The 18137-nt window shown below is 44.0% G+C and overlaps 1 protein-coding gene and 1 long non-coding RNA gene across 7 annotated transcripts in view; one reads left to right on the top strand and one right to left on the bottom strand.

Moving 5' to 3' along the window:
• Positions 1–18134, bottom strand: part of LOC308071816 — a 117258-nt gene extending 99124 nt beyond the window's left edge. For all 3 annotated transcript variants that reach the window (XR_013931315.1, XR_013931316.1, XR_013931317.1), the window contains exon 1: positions 9519–18134. This is a non-coding gene — a long non-coding RNA (uncharacterized lncRNA). The remainder of the gene's footprint in view (positions 1–9518) is intronic.
• Positions 3062–18137, top strand: part of RALGAPA2 (Ral GTPase activating protein catalytic subunit alpha 2) — a 142415-nt gene continuing 127339 nt past the window's right edge. For 2 of the 4 annotated variants that reach the window (XM_080407772.1, XM_080407770.1), the window contains exon 1: positions 3062–9547. In XM_080407772.1, coding sequence (XP_080263898.1) covers positions 9442–9547 — 106 coding nt within the window. In that variant the 5' untranslated portion in view covers positions 3062–9441. The remainder of the gene's footprint in view (positions 9548–18137) is intronic. The other 2 variants (XM_080407769.1, XM_080407771.1) reach the window with 1 other exon arrangement.

Here is an 18137-nt window from a genome sequence, read left to right as displayed (position 1 = left end):
ATTTTTCTTGGTTTTGGTCCCTGTTCGTGGCCTGAGTGCCTTGGAAGAGCCACAGTAGAGACAAGAACCAGCCCCAGTTAATTTAATCACTCAGTTTTGCTGCAGCTAACAAGCAAATAATGAAAGAAAAAAGAGATTTATCTTCCCAGTAGAAGAATAGCACAGTGCCCTGTGGCATCTCTCCCTCTCTCTGACCTGCACAGAAATTCACTCACATCTGGAGGTGCATCCGGCTGCCAGCCACACAGCATTACTGGGATGTCACTGGCTGGCTGTTGCCTGTGAGGGGACCGTGGAAGAGAAGTGCATGAAGAAATGAGCGACCTACGCACACTCTGGTAACAAATGGACTTGGCACAGGAGAAAAGGCGTTCGGCTGCTGGACTGTACCAGTACCTGCTCCAAACCCAGAAATGCTTTGGGCCCTTAGTGAATTTTAAGATTTATTTTTCAGAGAGATGGATAATCATCACATTGTTTCCACAGTCCTTCTACAAATTATTTTGATAATAAAGGACCTCCTGTGACATTAAGTACATTTTAATTACAACATCATCTGTAATGCATATATCTAATTGCAAATAATTATTTTATCGTATTTTGTCTGTATGCCTGTTATATGCATCAGATATTATCTTCTGACCCAGTGGTACAGGTTAATTAAAATTTCTCTTTTAATATCGTTTCAAAGCTAACCACATAATTTCATCTGAACACCAGCTGTGTTGGTAAAAATTATTTTTTATTATTTTTTGTCATGCTTGTCCATGGAGGAAAACCTAAGCCATTTCTGAAGGCTGTAATTACTGCACTGCTTTCTGCAGTCATTTATTTGCAAAAGAAGAAAAGAAGGAAGAACCTGTGTAACATCAGTGGCCAGCGGTTGCTTTGTGTGTTTCTCTTTTATTTTGAAGGTTTTTTTGTTCTCTTCCTTATCTACAAGAGAATTTGAGATCTTACTTTCAGAAGGAGAATATAACACATTACGCAGCCATTAGATAAAGTCTGGTTTGTCGGTATAAATTGCACTCAGGGTTAAGACAATCTGCGTGGTCATTCTTGATGTTAACAAAGCTCGGCTTAAAGGCGTCAGTCAGCCGTTTCCTTCCTCATTTATTGGAATTGCCTTAGAGTGACAAAGAGCAAACACAAGGTGAGAGAAAAATCACAATATGTTGTGTCATACAATTTGTGTCAAACAATATTGTTGAGTCATAAAAGGAGAGCTTAGGTTCAATATATGGCAATACACAAACCAAAACAAGCAAGCTGAGCAGAGGACAAGAGCAAAAAGATGACTCTTATTTCATATGGGAGAATGCTTCATCTGTAACTTATACTAAAAAATAAATGACCTTTACTTCTCACCCTCTGTGCGTTATTTCTTAGGACCAGAAGTATTTCTGTAAGTCTGACTGCCTGCATCTCACTGCTATTTAAGACCGTATCACTGACATACCCTGCCTATTTCTTCACTCAGCCCCAGGGAAGACAGGGGCAAAGACAGGCAGTGAGAGGGTTAACAGGTGTCCCCAAAAGCCAGGATATGGCTAGGCAGCCAAAGGAGGGAAGCGGGGGCTCCCAGATCCTCCTGATGCCGGATGAGCAGAGGTGAACGCTGCCAGGAGGAAATTACGGAGCTCTACTGAGACTACAAGTGACCTTTCCTCTTGGAGATGGGTGAAGTAAACAATACTTATCTCAGATTTAGTGCAGTTGAGACAAGCAGCACTTTATCTCTGTACCACGACACACAGAGCAGGGAGGCAGAGTAGTGATTTTCCTGCTTTTATGGTATAAGCCATCTCTGCTTTCTTAGTCCAGCTTCCAGTTGAGCTGTAACACCTCATGGAAAGATCTTGGCCAGGGCAGTAGGTTATGGGCTTTCACAACTTGCCATAAACCTCTCCATGCAGTGCAAGCTTTTGTGAGCGTAGTTTGATCTCTCCTTAGTGGGCTGGTATTTTTACTCCATGAAATTTCCTCATTCTCTGTGCTATTTCCTTTCGGAAGGCACCAAGGGACATGCAATCCATGTGCCTTCTATTTTGGTTTTTTTTCCACTCATAGACATAAATTCTTCTCTTTCCCTCATACAGTTTGAAATTCTGGCAGATGGAAATCTGATGTATTTTTTTGACAGTGGTTTTTTCCTGTCTATCATTTTTACTGTATGAATGACATTTTAAAGCCTCATATGCTGCAATGGTTAGAAATTTTCCAACAGATTTTTCCTAAATAGCCCAGCACCCAGAAGGCCCAGGCCCTTTTACTGCCAGATTTCCAGGATTAGGAACTTCTGAAAACACAGTCCCCAGCCACTGCTCTGCTTAGGGACACTCCTGTTCCCAGCTTGAAGTGTGGTTTATTTCAGCGTAGTTCATTTCTGTGCTATCACCCAGTGTTTGCCATCCTGCAGCCTCCTGGAAGTTGTGCTCAAAAGAGAGCCTGGGCCAGATCCTGCCATCCCTCCAAAGGGACACCGACCTTCACCCTGCCATGCCAGTCTGCAAGCCTTGTGTCTTGCTCACCGCGTGCAGAGGCTCACACCTGATGCTATAGCTATGGCTGGATGGGAAAATTTCGCAACTTTATGTGCAGACATTGATTATGCTCAGAAACAAGTATCTGGCATTTGATTCGTCCACTGTATTTTTATATCTTTTGCAAATGACCAGATATAGCAGACATCTTGTGCTGATCCCATGATTGAAGATCTTCATGTACTGTTATAGCCTGTCCCCAAAGGAACTGGCCAAAACGCTGCTGCCAAGGAGTCCCATCTGCTTTGCCTAAAGTCAATATTCAACTCCTGTGAAGTAAGTATTAAATAAGTAACTCATGCGAAATAATTAACTGTTTTCTGGGAACCGTGTTTATCTGAGAGTCAGCACGCTTCTTCAGGAGACATCCCCTGCAGACACTGTGCACCTTTGAACTGCTTTTCTTTACCTGCCAGATAAGATGGGCACTGGTCACATTCTCCTGATTCCTTTGCACTGCCAGCTCCTCCAACACTTCAGAGTCTGTGTCAGTCATTAATTCATCTGCAACAGGCAAAGGGATGGTAAGAAACCCTTGGGCTGCCAATGAGAGTCACTGGGGGAGATCCTCAGTGAGTGCAAATGGATGAGGCACCTTTGCTTTCATAAACTCAGCAAAATGCTGAACCTTTGCAGAAGTTGATCCATGGAAAGCAGTCTGCAGGATCTAGACTTTGGAAAAGTCAGATGTATATTAGAAATCAAGTGCTAACCATACGGCTTTGAGTCTAAAGCAGTACCTTGTAGGTGCAGGGATCCATGCCTCCACATCCTATAGGACCACTGTTAGGAAAATAAACCCATCAAACTCAGAGCCAGCTACAAGTCTTTTACACACACTTAGTCATATCAAGTGCAGAGTTCCATTTCCACATGCAGCACGCTGACACAGTACCAAAGCTCTGTCAAGCAAACTGCACACTGTACCCAAGTCAGAAACCATCAAGTGAGTTGACTTGAATGCAGGAATAAGAAGCTAGTGTGCCTTAATGGATGTGTCAGACCAAGGATATGCAACAGGACACAAAAAATAACTAAGTACAATTTGAGGCATTTCGTTTGAAGGACAAATAATCAGTGCCAGCATCCTATGCAAAGGAAGTTATTATCTCACCTGTACGTTATTTAAGAGGCAAGTCTCTCTTATTTACTTTTTCCCTACCCTTTTTTCCAGGCTCATTATAAAGTGTTATATTTACACAAGTAAGCAGAGAAGTTTTGTAATTTAATCTCTGTCATTAAGATTTCAGACTCAAGGAAAAGTAACCTTGCCTGTTCATCAAGTCCAGTGAAATTCAGGCGGCTGTATTTACAGCTGCAGCGGCAGGTTTCACCTTTCCACAAACTCCGCAGCAAGAGGTAGAATTTCTTACCACTGCCCACCCTTGCTTATGGCGGGTACAAAAACAGGACAGCGATTCCAGCCTACTGTGACTAAGGAGCTTAGTGCCTTAGGAGCACAGAAACACAGCGCAATTCCTGCTTCTCCTGGCCCACTGAAGTGAAAAGAGTAAAGCAAATGAGCCACATCCTATTACTTTTGACTGTTTGACGCATTTTGTTGTACGCTAATGGTAAGTCACTGCTCTCTGACCATCGACATGTGATTTGTGTCATCCTTCTGATGTGAAATTTAGGAGGTAAGCATGTCTTCAAGACGGTGATAAGAAAACCCCTGAGACCCATAGCTAGCCGTTACTCCTCAGGACTGCTATGCTCTCCCACAATGCATCAGAAATAAATTCAGAAATTGAATGAGGACAACATGGGATGTGTGCTTGTACCTTCACGTCTTGGGTCAGTCATCCTCCATGGAAAAGTGAGTGCGTAAGGCACAGGGACCGATGGGTTGTGGCTTACAGGAGCCAGCACTGGGTCAGCACCTGTTGCTCTGCTCTGGTCTCTAAAAGGATTGAAGGTGGCATAGCCCTGATCTCTCATGAGGTTACTCTCCACCTGCAGCAAACAGACAGCCCCAGGGCAGGAGGGGTGTCCCTGTGCAGGCACCTGGCTCTGTTCGGGCTTGAGACCTTGCTGAGCTTTTCGTCTGTCCTTTGGATGGTGCTCAGGCCTTGGGCAGGCCTGACATCAGGAAGCGGTGCAAGCAAACAGATGCACAGGGTGTGGGAAAACATCCCTCCTTGGAGGGCACAGCAGTAGACCTGCACCTTTTGTGTCTCGGAGAATTTCGGGAAGCCTCTTCCTTTCCAAGGCAAAGCTCTCCGGGGAGAGCACTGCTCAGTGTCCTCCCCTTCACATGATCTGTGTCCCAGCGACTCACTCCAGAAGAAAACGTGCTGGGGACATGTCCTGCTGCTGCTTTGTGGGCACCCATTAGCCAAAAGCCCACGCCCAGGCAGCTGGCAGCCCAGAAGTGAGGGCAGAAAATGTGACCAAAGACCAATATCGTGCACTTCGGTTCTGCTCCCCTGCCCCACCTACCCCTCACAGTGTCCCAGAGGTGGCAAAGGCAGACACTGAGCATAAGTGGCAGGGACCAGCTGCAAGGAGATGCAGGGGCAATGCCCGCTTCGAGGCTGTCGCTGCTGGTGTGACCCCCTTACTCTCTGGAAGTACCATGCTGCTTCCAAGAGGGGAGGAACAAAACGCATGAGTCACACCAATTCAGGGATAGCATGCCTGCCTGTAGTGTAAATGCATAGTAATAATTTCGGCTATTCTAGACTGGAAATGTGCTGCCCCTTACTTGTATCGCTTATATGCAATGAGTGGCTGAAATAGTAACTCCTCTAGTAGCTCTCTACAGCAACAAGGCCATGTACAGCAGAGAGGCTGTGACTGGTAGGCAGGCTCTCCTCCTCAGGGCAGACACTGCAGTGACGTTATTTTCAAGGTCATAATTTTCTCCTTTGTCTGTGGGGTCTTGGCTGTGCTACGACTTCTCAGAGATCTTGCCTATACTGATGCAACACTGGTCTTCCTCTGCTGAGGCCAGCATGGGTGAGGGTCTGCACACTGTATTGCCCGAACAAACACACAGCTAAAAGGCTGATTCCTGCACAAGGGAGTGATTTACCCAAATGAATACCGAATCCATTTGCACCACTGCCGTGCTTATGTCTGTATGTTACGTTCAGCTCACTTAGGACATCACATTGTGCTGTGACCTTTTAAAGTTCAGTTCTGTGATAACTGATGACTGCTTTGTCCGCTTGAATGGCTGCTTTATATAGATTTTACTTCAGATCCTGAAAGCTGAATGACCAAATCTCTTCCAGGAAATTCTTCTACCTTAAGCATCAACTTCTGCAAATCCATCATCCGACTTTCTGGGAAATTGCAACTGTTATATTGTTAGAAAATGTTAAGTCATAGGATTTTACAAGCAGTTCCCCTACACAGGCTGAAATCATTGCTGCACGTTTACTGGGATTTCTGGTTTGCATTATGTTAAATCAACTCATAAATGATTAATTTGAAAAGTTGTATTTTATGATGCTTTAACTGATAGGTTAAAGGTCTGTATTTGCTTACCTAATGTACTCAGAGGAGAAACAGTTAAATAGGTTTGCACCTCGCTGCTGTACTGATTGCTTGCTTGTTCTTAATAAAAGACAAAGGAATTGTACACCATGAAGATTAGCTAGCGTACAGTAACGCATTTACAAGCAGAACAAAATATTGTCTCATATGACACATGACATGCAGAAGAAAATGCAAGTTATAACATCCACAATTTACCAGTTTTTTACTGCTATGATGCAGCTAATGCAAAGACATATCAAAAATAACCAGGAAAATTGTCAAAAATCTTTAGGATAACTTCAATTTTTAAAAGCTTTTATGAAACTGTGTATTTCCAAGTAATATATGCCCTCTGAAAACTAGGACAAGAAACTTTTGAGAAGCAGTCTCTCATCACAGCCTGTATGGAAGTATCTTAATTTCTGGGAGCTTTGAAGTTTTCTTCATTGCAACCAAGAGGCCAAAACCCCTTCTCAAAGAAATCCACTCTAATATGTCAGTGTGTGTCCCTTTATCAGCCTGCTTATTTCTTATTCAGATGAGCCACTAGTGATACAGAGATCAGATTAAGTCCTCACTTAAGCAGAAAACATGGTAACACTTTAACTGTAACGGCAGCAGAGTTGAATTTGGTCCATGTGCCCTGCACTAGGCTTTCCAACACTGCTGGAAACAAAGGTGGTGGTGTTCAAACCTCCTCTGGTTGCTTGCAGTTGGATATCACAACACATTCACTCATCAGCGTCAACCCTCCAAGCTCCAGGTATGAACGTCCTGTCCATGGCGCATTAACTCCCTGCTACCTGCCTACAGCATCAGGGGCACTCTCTCAACTCTGCACCTCACCAGTGCACAAGAACTGAGTTCAAATAACCTTAATTCTGTGATTAAAGCACAAAAGTAAAAAACCCAACAAACCAAACCACTGTAATTATCCTAGCGTTAAATGATACTGACTCACTCAGCTCTTCACGTGACCACATCTTCCAGAACCTAATAGGGAGAGAAAGGACTGCCCTCACAGAGCACTGCGATTCGAGTAATGAAATCTATATTCTGTGGAGCTTTTAACAAGAAGAATTTCTGGCAAACTTCAAAACACGGAGTGCCTAAAGCTATGCAATTAGGTGCTAAGCACCAAAATGCTTTCCTAGTTATCAGAAAAGTTATCAGAAAAGACATTAAAGCAGCTATATGACAACAACTGCTTTATCTGCAATAACAATGACCTTTTTTTTTTTTTAGCAAAGCAGGAAAAGACAAAAAACATGGAATGATCAGAAATTGCCAGAAGAGACAAACTGAAAGTTGTTGCTTTTCTAAGTCAATTAATATAAAAGGGAAGGAAAAACAAAAGAAAAAAGAAAAGAACAAGCCAAGATTTTAGCCATGTGTTTCCTGAGCCAACTGCATATATTGATTTGTGGTAATGACAGGGAAAAGCTGGAATGACCCCATTTGCTCTTCTCAGGAAGCTGCAGATGCTCAATTCGCAACACATGACCAACAATTTTAGACAATTGCTGAAGATTTATAACTTCTTTAGAATAAGACATTGTGTAACAGTGTTATGGGAAGAATATGCAATACGAATTACTGTAAGCCTTTAACTGGCTCCAAAACAATAGACTATTAGGCGACAATAAATTCTCTGTGCCTGATTCCAAGGTCATTCAAACTGTTTTGTGCATGTCAGCACTAGTCATCTTCCTGTGACTCCAGGAAGTGGATTCTTAAAGAGCAGCAGGAATACCACAAGGTTTGGTGGCTCTACAGGGTAGCACGATGAGACGCAACCAGCCTTTGCTCCCCACCTTCCAGAATCCAACTATGCTTCAAAGGGGTGAAAGCTGTGCCATGGTTGCAACCATGTTGTGCAACCAGCAGCACCCATGAGCACCAACTACAGCACCCTTCCACCACAAACTCTTGCTGCCTGCTTGTTTGTTTACTTTACCAGGTTGATTTTCACCCAGACCAGTTCCCTAATCTCACTTGCCATGTGGTCATCCCAGGGGTGGAGACACTGGGACTGTCCCTTCGCTAGCAGGATGTACTTAGCTCTTGTTGACACGTTGCTTTGTGGGCTCCAGACCTTTGCAGAAAAAAATGATCCTTGAAAAGGCTCAGAGGAAGCAAGACACAGCAGTGATGTATTCTGTCATCCTAACAACAGTAGCTCATGACATTTTTCTACAATGGTTCATGGCTGAAAAATAATCCCTATAAATATATGACGTAAATTAATTTTTAAATAATTTTGTTAAAAATCTAAGACATTTATGTGCAATTTCTTTCTCTGAAATACAGTGTTCTTTTTTAGGGCCTCATCTTGCCTTGGAGCTTATTAAAATTTACATCTCTACCCAGGATTTTTACCAAGATGATCCGAGGGTCTTTAGCTGAAACCCTGCTGCCTTCTATTTCCAGGGCAAAACCTGCTTTTGTTGTGTAACTGTAACTCTGCTCAGTCTTTTATCTCCCCGACGCGTCACGGGAGTAATGACAGGGCTTATTTACGTTGCTACAGGGCAAGCAGTTATTCAAAGGCGAGGGCTTTTCCCCTAAACACAACCGAGCGTAGCCCGGTGCCCAGCAGCGCGCCCGTCCACAGCGCCCTGCCTACGGCACCGGCGCCGCTCTCCCGCTCCCACTGCGCCTCGCCGGGCCCCGGCCGCCCCCGGCCCGCCAGCTGGGCCTGCCACGCCCCGCGGCCTCAGCACCGCCACCCCGGGCGGCCCGACCGGCCGCAGCGGGTACCGCGCGGGGGCGGCCTCAGCGCTGGGGCGGGCGTGCCGGGCGCTGGAGGGCCGCGGCCTAGCCCGGCGGGGCCCGCAGCCGACAAAGCGCCCGCGGGGCTCGAGCTCTTCCCGCCCCTACGCAGCACCGACAGGGCCGCCGCACGGTCGCCTCATCGGGGGCGCCCTGGGGGATGACGTCAGGACAACGCCGGCGTGACGCCATGGGCGACGGCCCCCGCCGGCCGCAGCACCACCCACTCCCGGTGCGGCCCGCGCGGAGCCGCCCGCCGCGGGGCACGCCGGGGGCCGTAGTCTTCCCCCCCGGCGGCGGCACGCCTGCGCAGCGCGCAGCCCGCGCGGGGGGCGGTCAGCTGGCGGCGGGGCCGGCCGGTTTCGCGCTGGCACGCCCACCCGTGAGGCGGCGGGCGACGAGCTCGGTCGCCCGGTGGGGACGCTCCCATCTTCTCCCCTCCCTCCCTCCCCGCTGGCCCCGGGCGGCGCGGCCGTAGCGGGCAGGGCTGTGGGCGCCCGCTCCCCGCACCTGCCCGGCCGCCGGGCCCTCAGCCCCTCCCGCGGACAACAGCCGCTGCGCGGCCCGCACCCGCCGCAGCCCCAAAGGGAGCCCCTTCCCCTCAGCTGCCGGCGCCCCCCGCCGCCCGCCCCGCGCCGGGATGTTCTCCAGGAAGGGCCACGCCGATGTCAGGAAATCCACCCAGAAGGCACTGGACCCCAAGCGGGACGTACTCACCCGCCTCAAGCATCTCCGGGCGCTGCTGGGTGAGTGGGGGGCGGCCGGCGGGGCGCGGACCCGTTTCCCGCCGCGCCGTGAGGAGAGAGGGTGGGGCAGGGGCGGGGCGCGGACCCCCGCCCCCTGCTTCTCCCTCAGGGCTCCTCGCCCCGTGTCTGCCCGCCGGCAGCCACCGCCCGCCGTGCTGGCGGCCGAGGCGGTCCCGGGCAGGGCAGCGGCCCGGGGCGCGGGGGCAGCCGCCGCTTCCCCTCAGGGAGGGTTGCCGGCAGTGCCGCGGGCGGCTGGCTGGGCGCGCTTCGCTGCTCGCCCTCTGGCGCGCCTCGGACCGATCCATAGCGCTGGCTGGGTTGCCGGGTCAGCGCTGTCCTCAAGAAAGAGTAACGCTGGGTGATCAAAACTCTTCGGGGGCAACCCTTGCTGAAGGCACCTTGTTCTGCCTTACGTTTCCTCAGTTTTCTTCAAGCTCCTTTTGCAGTTCTGGGGAGCTCTGTAATAAGCTGTCCTGGTTGTAGCTGTTGAAAGGTAGCAGTGTGTGTCCTTTGAAAAGTTAGAGGAGCTCTTAGAGGCAGTTGGGTGTTTTGCTGCTTCTGGCTTGGGGAAACTTGTGTTGCTCAGTGCCAAAATATTTGTGATGCGGTGGTGTTGTTTGGGTTCAAAATAGTACATTTGGGTACAAAATAGTACGTAGATGTGTTTCCTACAGGGTTCTTTGAAAGATCAATATGTAGAAACTCTGCTTTTGTCAACAACGTTAATTTTGGGGGGGTTTAATTTTAGTTCAGTGTTGTTTATTTAAAAAAAAAAACAAACAACTTTGCAGGAGGTCATGTAATAGTATTTTGTGGTGCCCTTCCCATGTCTGTGGCAAGGTTGTACCTCTCTGTAATGTCACCTTACAGTTGAAGCCTTGGCCCTGGTCTTTTTATTCTGAACACTGAAACCAGTTAATGTATTTTGGCTGTGAGCTATGGTTTGCAAGGTTTTGGGTGGCCTTGTGTGCTCCATTGGTCAGCAAACTGCAGCAGGAAAAGGCTTTTTTAAAAGCTTTTGTGCTCTGTCCCAGTTCAGGAGAATCAGTGTTAGTATTCGTTTATCTTGTTTTGGATTGTCCTCCTGAGAAACAAGGAAAAAAGGATCTGATTTGTATTTTTTGTGTACTCTAATCATCTACCATTTCAGTCAAGTTTGGCAGGTATGTAGGAGCTTCAAAGGCGTTGTGTTAGGAGCTTCATAGGTGCTGCGTTAGGAGCTGTGAGAAGTGGCTGGAGGGGAGGGCCTGAGGTTAGTAGCTCATTGAGAGAGCAGAAATTGGCTGATATGTCTTCCACTGAGGAGAGGCAGGTCAGTTGGTGTTCATGCAGTTCTCCTTCAGCCCCCCACCATGCTTGCCCTGTGTGGTGTGAGGGGTGCACAGAGCCAGAGTCACTGCCCAGGGGGTAGCTCAGGCCTTGCAGAGCAAAAGTGCTCCCCTTCAGTCCTCGGCCTGGCACGAGGCTGCAAGGCTTGCACTAAGGAACCTCGCTGTGGTTTGGAGCGCAGGCTCATTGGTGGTGCTCAAGATTGAGTTTGAGATTAAAAGCTTTTTCCTGTGATATTCCACTGATAGCACAATACATACAAAAGAAGTTTTGAATGTACTGTAACAAAGTGAGGAACTTCTGTGATGTTGACGGTGGGAATGATCCTGAGGGAGAAGAGTAGTGATTAGTCTCCCCTTGGCATGGTCCCTTTGAGAAAGCTGTACTTTATGAGAATGTGGAGATGAATGAGTAAGTTTGTGATGATTTAGCTTGTTATGGGCGTCTTGCTGATTTTTGGGGGATGCGTTTCTTACAGGTGTGGGTAATCACAGATTTAAAGACATTGTTCGCCTGTGTTCTACTTCATTTAAGTAGCTAATCTCAAGAAGAGATTTTTGTGGGTAATTGATTAGTGGACAAAATGCTGGACTAAGTGGTCTTGGGCCATGCTCTAGAAGTGGCCAGAACTTGCTCATCTTTTGAGCAATGATAGGCATGTTCAACATGCCCAATCCATAGATAGAGATTTCAGCTTCATAACCTGGACTCAAAAGTAGAGCAGTTCTGACCACTTGTGCGCGATGGTGGGAGACAAGAGGCTCACATGTTAGAGTCCCTCAGCACCTGCATCCATCGTGGGTTTCGTGAACAGTATTGAAGCTTTGCTTTGGTGTTAGCTGTGAGTAAAGGGTATATGACTGCTCTGGGTATAAATTCCTCCTATTCTGCATATAAAAATTTTTAATAGTTAGCAGTCAGTGGTCAGTTTTGTGTCAGTCTCTCTCTGGGGACCAGATGTGTACATTTCTTGTGCTGGAGGTGTATAAATATTTTGTTTGGTTGTTTTTGTGGTTTGTTTTGGGTTTTTTGTTTGGTGGTGGGGATTTTTTGTGTGTGGGTTTTTTTTTTTTTTAATCGTACTATGTATCTAGGTACCTAAGGGCCTAAGGGCATGTATATAGAAAGATGGGAGGAGATACCTTACCTGCATTATGATATGCCTTTTAACTGTGTATGTCTTATCACTCGTGCTGTGCAAACAATGTTAAAATAACATCAAGTGTCATTGTAAAAAGTTTTGGGGAATTCTTTGTTTATGAGATGAGGTTTAGAATGTTTTGTGAAACCACCCTGAGAAATACTGCTCTAAGGGAACGTACTGTGAGCTCTCAGACCTTACATTTCTTCCTTTTCCACTAGCTTCGCTAAAAAAAGCAGATTTGAAGAAATAAGAAATACAGCAACTTTTTGTTAATGTTCCCCTTATGGTCTCTCAGAAAGACATGGCTGAAACCAAGACATGACTAGTTAAAGATGAAGTACTGAACTTGTTATGGCTCTCGGTTATACCCATCTTACGGGAGTGTTATGTTTTTGTGCGACTGTGCAGTACAGAGGAGGTTGTCAGGCTCCTGTGACAGACCTGACAGGTGGAACAAATGGAAAAATATGCCTATTAGTGTGACGAAATTAATTTATGTTCCAAAGCAGATGGTGCAGAAGGTAGTGCTGTCTGGTGGTTTTGTGTAAAGGTACTTATTACCCACTTGGCAAGGGGGCGGGGGTGGGAATACACCCATCACTTCTCAGGAAGTAGCTTTTCTTCCAAGTGTCTGTTACATTTGGGGATAGTGGCCTGATTTTTTTGATTGAACTTATGGTTGAACATTGGTTTTAAGTGGAAATTGTTATCGGTGCCAGAGGGCCAGGTAGCATATTAGTGGCTTATTAGCTGAAGTGCTGTGATGTGACAGCTGGCTGTTTTCTAGTGCATGTGGTTTATTGCAGGGACTACATCAAAGCAGGCTCTGGTTACCTTCCTGAGATGTCCACTTTAGAGAACATGAATGTAAACATTTTAGATAATATGAGAGTGGCTTTTTGAAGATAGTATCTTCATAGATATTGTTGCCAGTATATGTTTTGTGGTATTATTCAGCACAGAAAATGAAGCAACACATGGTAAAACCTCTACTGTATTTAAGGAAAACTTTGGTATAAATGCTCAAAAATAGTTGGATGTTTCTCCACACACACACCCCCCACCACCACCCCCTGCTGTTTTACCTCAAATGTGGCACTACTTGTGCTGTTCAAGGGTAGGAAGGCATGTGTCTTAGTGTTCCTTCCACCCCAGTCATTTCACTCCCTGTCCCCATTTCACTCAGGCCGTAGTGGCCCATGTTCCCGAAACAACTTCTCCTGTTCTTATGTTTCCTTAGGAGGTGTCATCTTTTCTTCCTCTGTTAGTTTAAATTCACAGGTATTAAATTGTAGACAAAAGGACAGTTAATCTTCTGAGATCCTACTGATGCTGCAGGATAAAAGTCAGAGAAAAGAATGTAATAGGGGAGGGATGAGGGAAAGGAATAAATAAGTCCTTTAGGATCTGAGTTCCTGCTTCTGTGGGTAGTCTACCTGCATAACAACACAAAACACTAACCGGCATAACAACACGATTATTTTAAAGTGGATGTTCACTGGTGTTAGTTAAACGACCAGAAAATTTCCTTTATTTTTTTATTGCTTTGAAGATGTACTAACATGCAGAACTTTGCTAAAGTCAGTAGGAACTGTGGAAGTGTCAATAGTGTGGTCTTTTTTTAGGATAGACTTGAAAAATAATGGTCTTACAAACAGTGCTGGTTTGGCTTTTTCACACTGGATTGGCCCTCAGTGAAGCTTGCTACATTGCTTCCCGAAGTAGTTTCTTGTGGGACTTTTTTTAGCATAAAAATGTGTCTCTGCTTTTTGAGGCTTTGTTTCTGTGGCTGTTCTTGGGTAAAAATAGTAATTTTCTTTTTTTTTTTTTAATTGAAGCATCTCTTTCAATCTTTCTTTTCAAATACAATTGAAATGTTTAGTTTGACATCCTTGCACAGCTTTACTGTATTTCCGTTACATTTTTCTTCTGGCTTCAAGAATTGCTCTGTCATGACACAGTATCTATGTGAACAATGATCCAATAGGAACCACAGCTACCGTCCGCTGTGATTCTGTGGTAATCTAGGTGATGTCAGTCTTTGCTCATCCGTGAAACGGATTGAAGTATTTCTGTTTCATGAAGGTGATGAGCCTTTTCTTCATGGTGGTGGTGTTCTTGCTAATTTCAGAGTGTGATGTGCATGAGAACTTTGTTTAAAGCTGGAAATAACGTGGTCCCTGCCAACAGTCTCTGGTGATTTAACTTGGCTACCACCATTCCCATTTCGCTTAAAAAATAAGAAAAAATTGGAGCTTACCCATAGCTGCTACTGAATATGCTGTGAGCTGCCTACAAGAAGGTGACAACAAATAAGTTGAATTAAGGGGCTGGATTTTCAGGGTTTTTTAACACTGAATAATCTTAAAATGATAACCTTGTTATGGAAGCAGCACTGATTTGGTGCAGTTGTCAAACCCAAATTGTTTCACAGCTTTGTGGATTGTGTTGATCCTGAACTTGGTTTGCTGGATGGGTTAAGACTAGGTATGTGCTCACACTTGATTTTGAGCCTACTGATGGACTAAATTGTGTGTTTCAAAAGACTGGGTTGCATGGCTGATAGTGTTTGCCAGCTTGCCTTAGATTTTAGTGCTTAGAGTTTTGAATTAATAACGTGCGCCTCAGAGCCTGTGCTGTGGCCCCTTGCTCATGGGTGCATGAGTAAAAGCTGGTCTGTCTTCAGAGTTAACAGTACTTTACATGTACTTCAACCCTGTCATTGAAGAAACTCTTCCTTAACTCCTGAACTGGAAAACGGCAACACTTTGTGCTTTCATGTGTGTTGGGAGTACTACTGCTAGCAGATGTGGGGTGCTGCTTATGTTCATTGTTTTTATCCTTTTCTCTGTTGAGAGAAGACCAGATATGGCTACACACAGACTTCAGCTTAGGTTAAATATGAAATTTGTTAGGCTACCAAGTGCAATCCTTATTCTTTTTCTTTAGAAAATATATATTAATAAAACCCATGTTTTCAATTTAACTCTCAATCAAAAATGAGTTAATGAAGGAGAGTAGTGGAGTTTCTTAGCTGTGGCACTGTCTTGGTTTGCACAGTTCTGTACAGCTAGATAAATACCAACTTAGCAGAAATTTTCATTTAGAGACATTCAAAAGTAAATGGTTCCAAAATTCTTGCTGAATTTAGAACAGCTATTGTTCCTTAGGTTTCCTGTGAAATTTGAGGTATCAAAATTTTTTAGAAATTGTTCTAATTGGTTTGGGTTTTTTTAGTAAGGGTATGTTTCTATGCCAACATGCCTTCTTTTGAAGGTAAGTAAAAATTTTATGTAGTTTCAGGGGTGAGGCTAGTAACAGAAGTTTATCATTAACCAGGGTATGACTGCAAAGTTGTCTCTTCATCTCCTTCAATTGAAGTACTCGAGATGAAAAAAAAAACACAAAAACCCTCAGGACTGAGAAGACTTTGTATAAGTAACTAAAGCCAAGTGACTTTGGAAGTTCATGAAATAAAGGGAAGATTTCTAACTACTTAGACTGCAATAACGTTTGGTAGTTAACAGGAAAATAAAAGGAAAGCTGTTGTGCTAAGAGCATGATAATTGTCCCCTCTAGGTTTTTTTTTATACAAGGAAGAGAATGAGAGTTTGGCAGATTCTTATTAAATGGTACCAGAGTAGTTTATTTCCGTAAATTTTTAACTTTAGTAAGGTAAGTCAGGGTGACTTGCAGTTATCTATTGAGCCAACTGTTTCATATTTTATGTGGAAGAAAGGTCATGTATACTCTCATGAATGTCTTGCTGTTTCCTGTATGTTGCTGTAAAAGCTGTGAAGTGTTAAACAGTCTTTAACAGGAGATCACCTGTCCTTGTTTGGGGAATGGAGTAGTTATACGTGTTTCTGGAAAGCCACTAAGTAGCTGATGGCTGATAAGGTTTGCCAACTTGCCTTAGATTTTAGCACTTGGACTTTTGAATTCAACAGTAGTAATGAGAGCTATTTATGTGTAAATACAAAAATATAACCTACTACCTGCAATTCAGTCCCAACCTTGCTGTTTAATTTCCTTGAATGCTTATAAATACTTCTTCAGTCAACATGACTTACCAAAAGTCAGTATTTTATCTTACTGTCTTAAATGATAAATAGTGCATGAAACTTTCACTAATATTTTCCATTTGAAAAACAGAAGAATAACCTGCAGCAGCATAAGGCTCAAACATATGTGTAGTAGTGATCCAAGTTACTGTCTTAGGCTTCCTGCCAACTTCTAGTAAATCCTCTTTGAGAAGCAGTCTTTCTTTTTGTGGTCTCATTGGTGATCATTTTTGGGTGAAATGGGTGAGAGAAGATAGGTTGTAGCGAGAGCCAAAGTTGAGAGAGCAATGAAGGAAGGAGCGTGTGGGACTTGCCATAGTGCTGCCTGTTCCCTGCAGTCTGATGTGATGTGGAAGAGAGAGAGGCCACAAGAAGAGCTGGTGTCACCAGCTTAGCTGGTCCTCCTACCAGCAAGAGGTTAGTTGAACTGGCAAAGACATCGCCACCTTTCCTGTGCCCAGAGGAGCAGGGGGAAGCATTCGTGGTTAGTGCTGCTTTCCACTGCTTGTCATCATGAACACGAGCACCGTGGAGGAGTAGAGAAATGGTGTTTACTTAATGTATGCAAAAAATAAGGAGTTGGTAGTGAAATGCCCAAGAAAGCTCTGGCTCTGACTGATCAATGGAATTACTGGGTGTTTGACTTATTCATAATATTTTGGATTATTATTATTATTATTTTTAAATTGTGCAATGGTATCAGGATGACAACTTGCATGCAGAGTTGCAAGAAAATCTTAGTTTCTGAATGAGTATCTGCTCTTAGGGTTGTAAATGGGTGTATTGTTGTTGGCCTCTTTTAAGGTTAGAAATTGCTTTCCTATGTATCTTGTGAAGGGATAGAAGGAACAAAATAGTTCAATAGGAAAAGGATGTAGCTCCAAGAATGCATGCCTACATCAGAATAATAGATGAGTCACTGTTGAAATGCCACATTTATAGAAAAAGAGAATTTACTTTTTTGATTGGGCAGTTCCTTTCTCCTCTTTACACAATTTAAAGGGAAAGTTTCCTTTTTGTTTAGATTTTAATGACCTCATTCCTTCATATGAAATCCTTGTAAATGAAAGCCTTGTTTTCTCCTAGAGTTGTATTTAACAGAACGCATTCATAGAGAGGAATAATTGCACTTAGCTTGCAAATTCAAGACCAGTAGTTGGTAGGAAACAAATATTATGTAAAAGAGTTTCCATGCAGTAATTGTTTCCATAGCACAAGCAACCAAACTAAGCCTTACTACTGGAAAAGGTACCATTTTTTTGCAAAAACACCCCCACCTATTGTCTAAGTCTAAAGTAATTCTTTCTGCTGTAAGCTGTGTGATATATTGGGTCTTCTTGTTGTAATCAGCTTTGTCTTGATTAATGAAAACGTTTCTTGAGAGGTGAAACTTCAATGAGAAGATGTGTTGTCAGTAATTCTTGCCCTTTATCCTATTAATTTTGGGTGGAATCATCTCACTTTTCTTGACCAAATCAGTTACAATAAAGAAGAAACAGGTGAAGTTAAAGCGTGTTTTGCAAGTACCAGGTTTAGAAAATATTAATTATTATTTTTCTTAAGAAATAAACTTATTTCAAATTTTAAACTAAGTTAAGGCTTAGGAAAGTGATGCACGCTTGAATTTACATTATTTTTTAAAATTAATTGGAAATCTGCTGGTTTCTGAATTGATCTGCTTTTCAGATAAATTTAAGAACTGGATTTGCAATTTGCATACAGAAATCTTTGCTGTTGTGCTTGTTTCCTAACAGTATCTGCTTGTTTTGATGGTATAGAAGCCATTTGTTTAGATAGCCAAGACACACCCCACCTTTTTTCTTTTTTTTAAATGGAAAAAAAATGAACCTAAGTCACACTGCAGACTTTCATAAATTAAGTGAAAATGGAGATTTGCCTATTTACTTGCAAGGATGGAATAACAATTTAGTATAGAATATTTAATGAAGTCACTAAAATTGTTCTGTATTGCATTTGTTTCATTCTGTAATACTAAATTTGCATGAAAACAACAATTGTCAGCTTTCTAATACTGTGTAATAACTGTTCTTTT

The sequence above is a fragment of the Falco punctatus genome (genome assembly GCF_963210335.1).
Source record: "Falco punctatus genome assembly, chromosome: 12".
Lineage (NCBI taxonomy): Eukaryota > Metazoa > Chordata > Aves > Falconiformes > Falconidae > Falco > Falco punctatus.
Note: the sequence above shows the minus strand (reverse complement) of the source record. Positions and strands in the feature narration are given on the sequence as shown.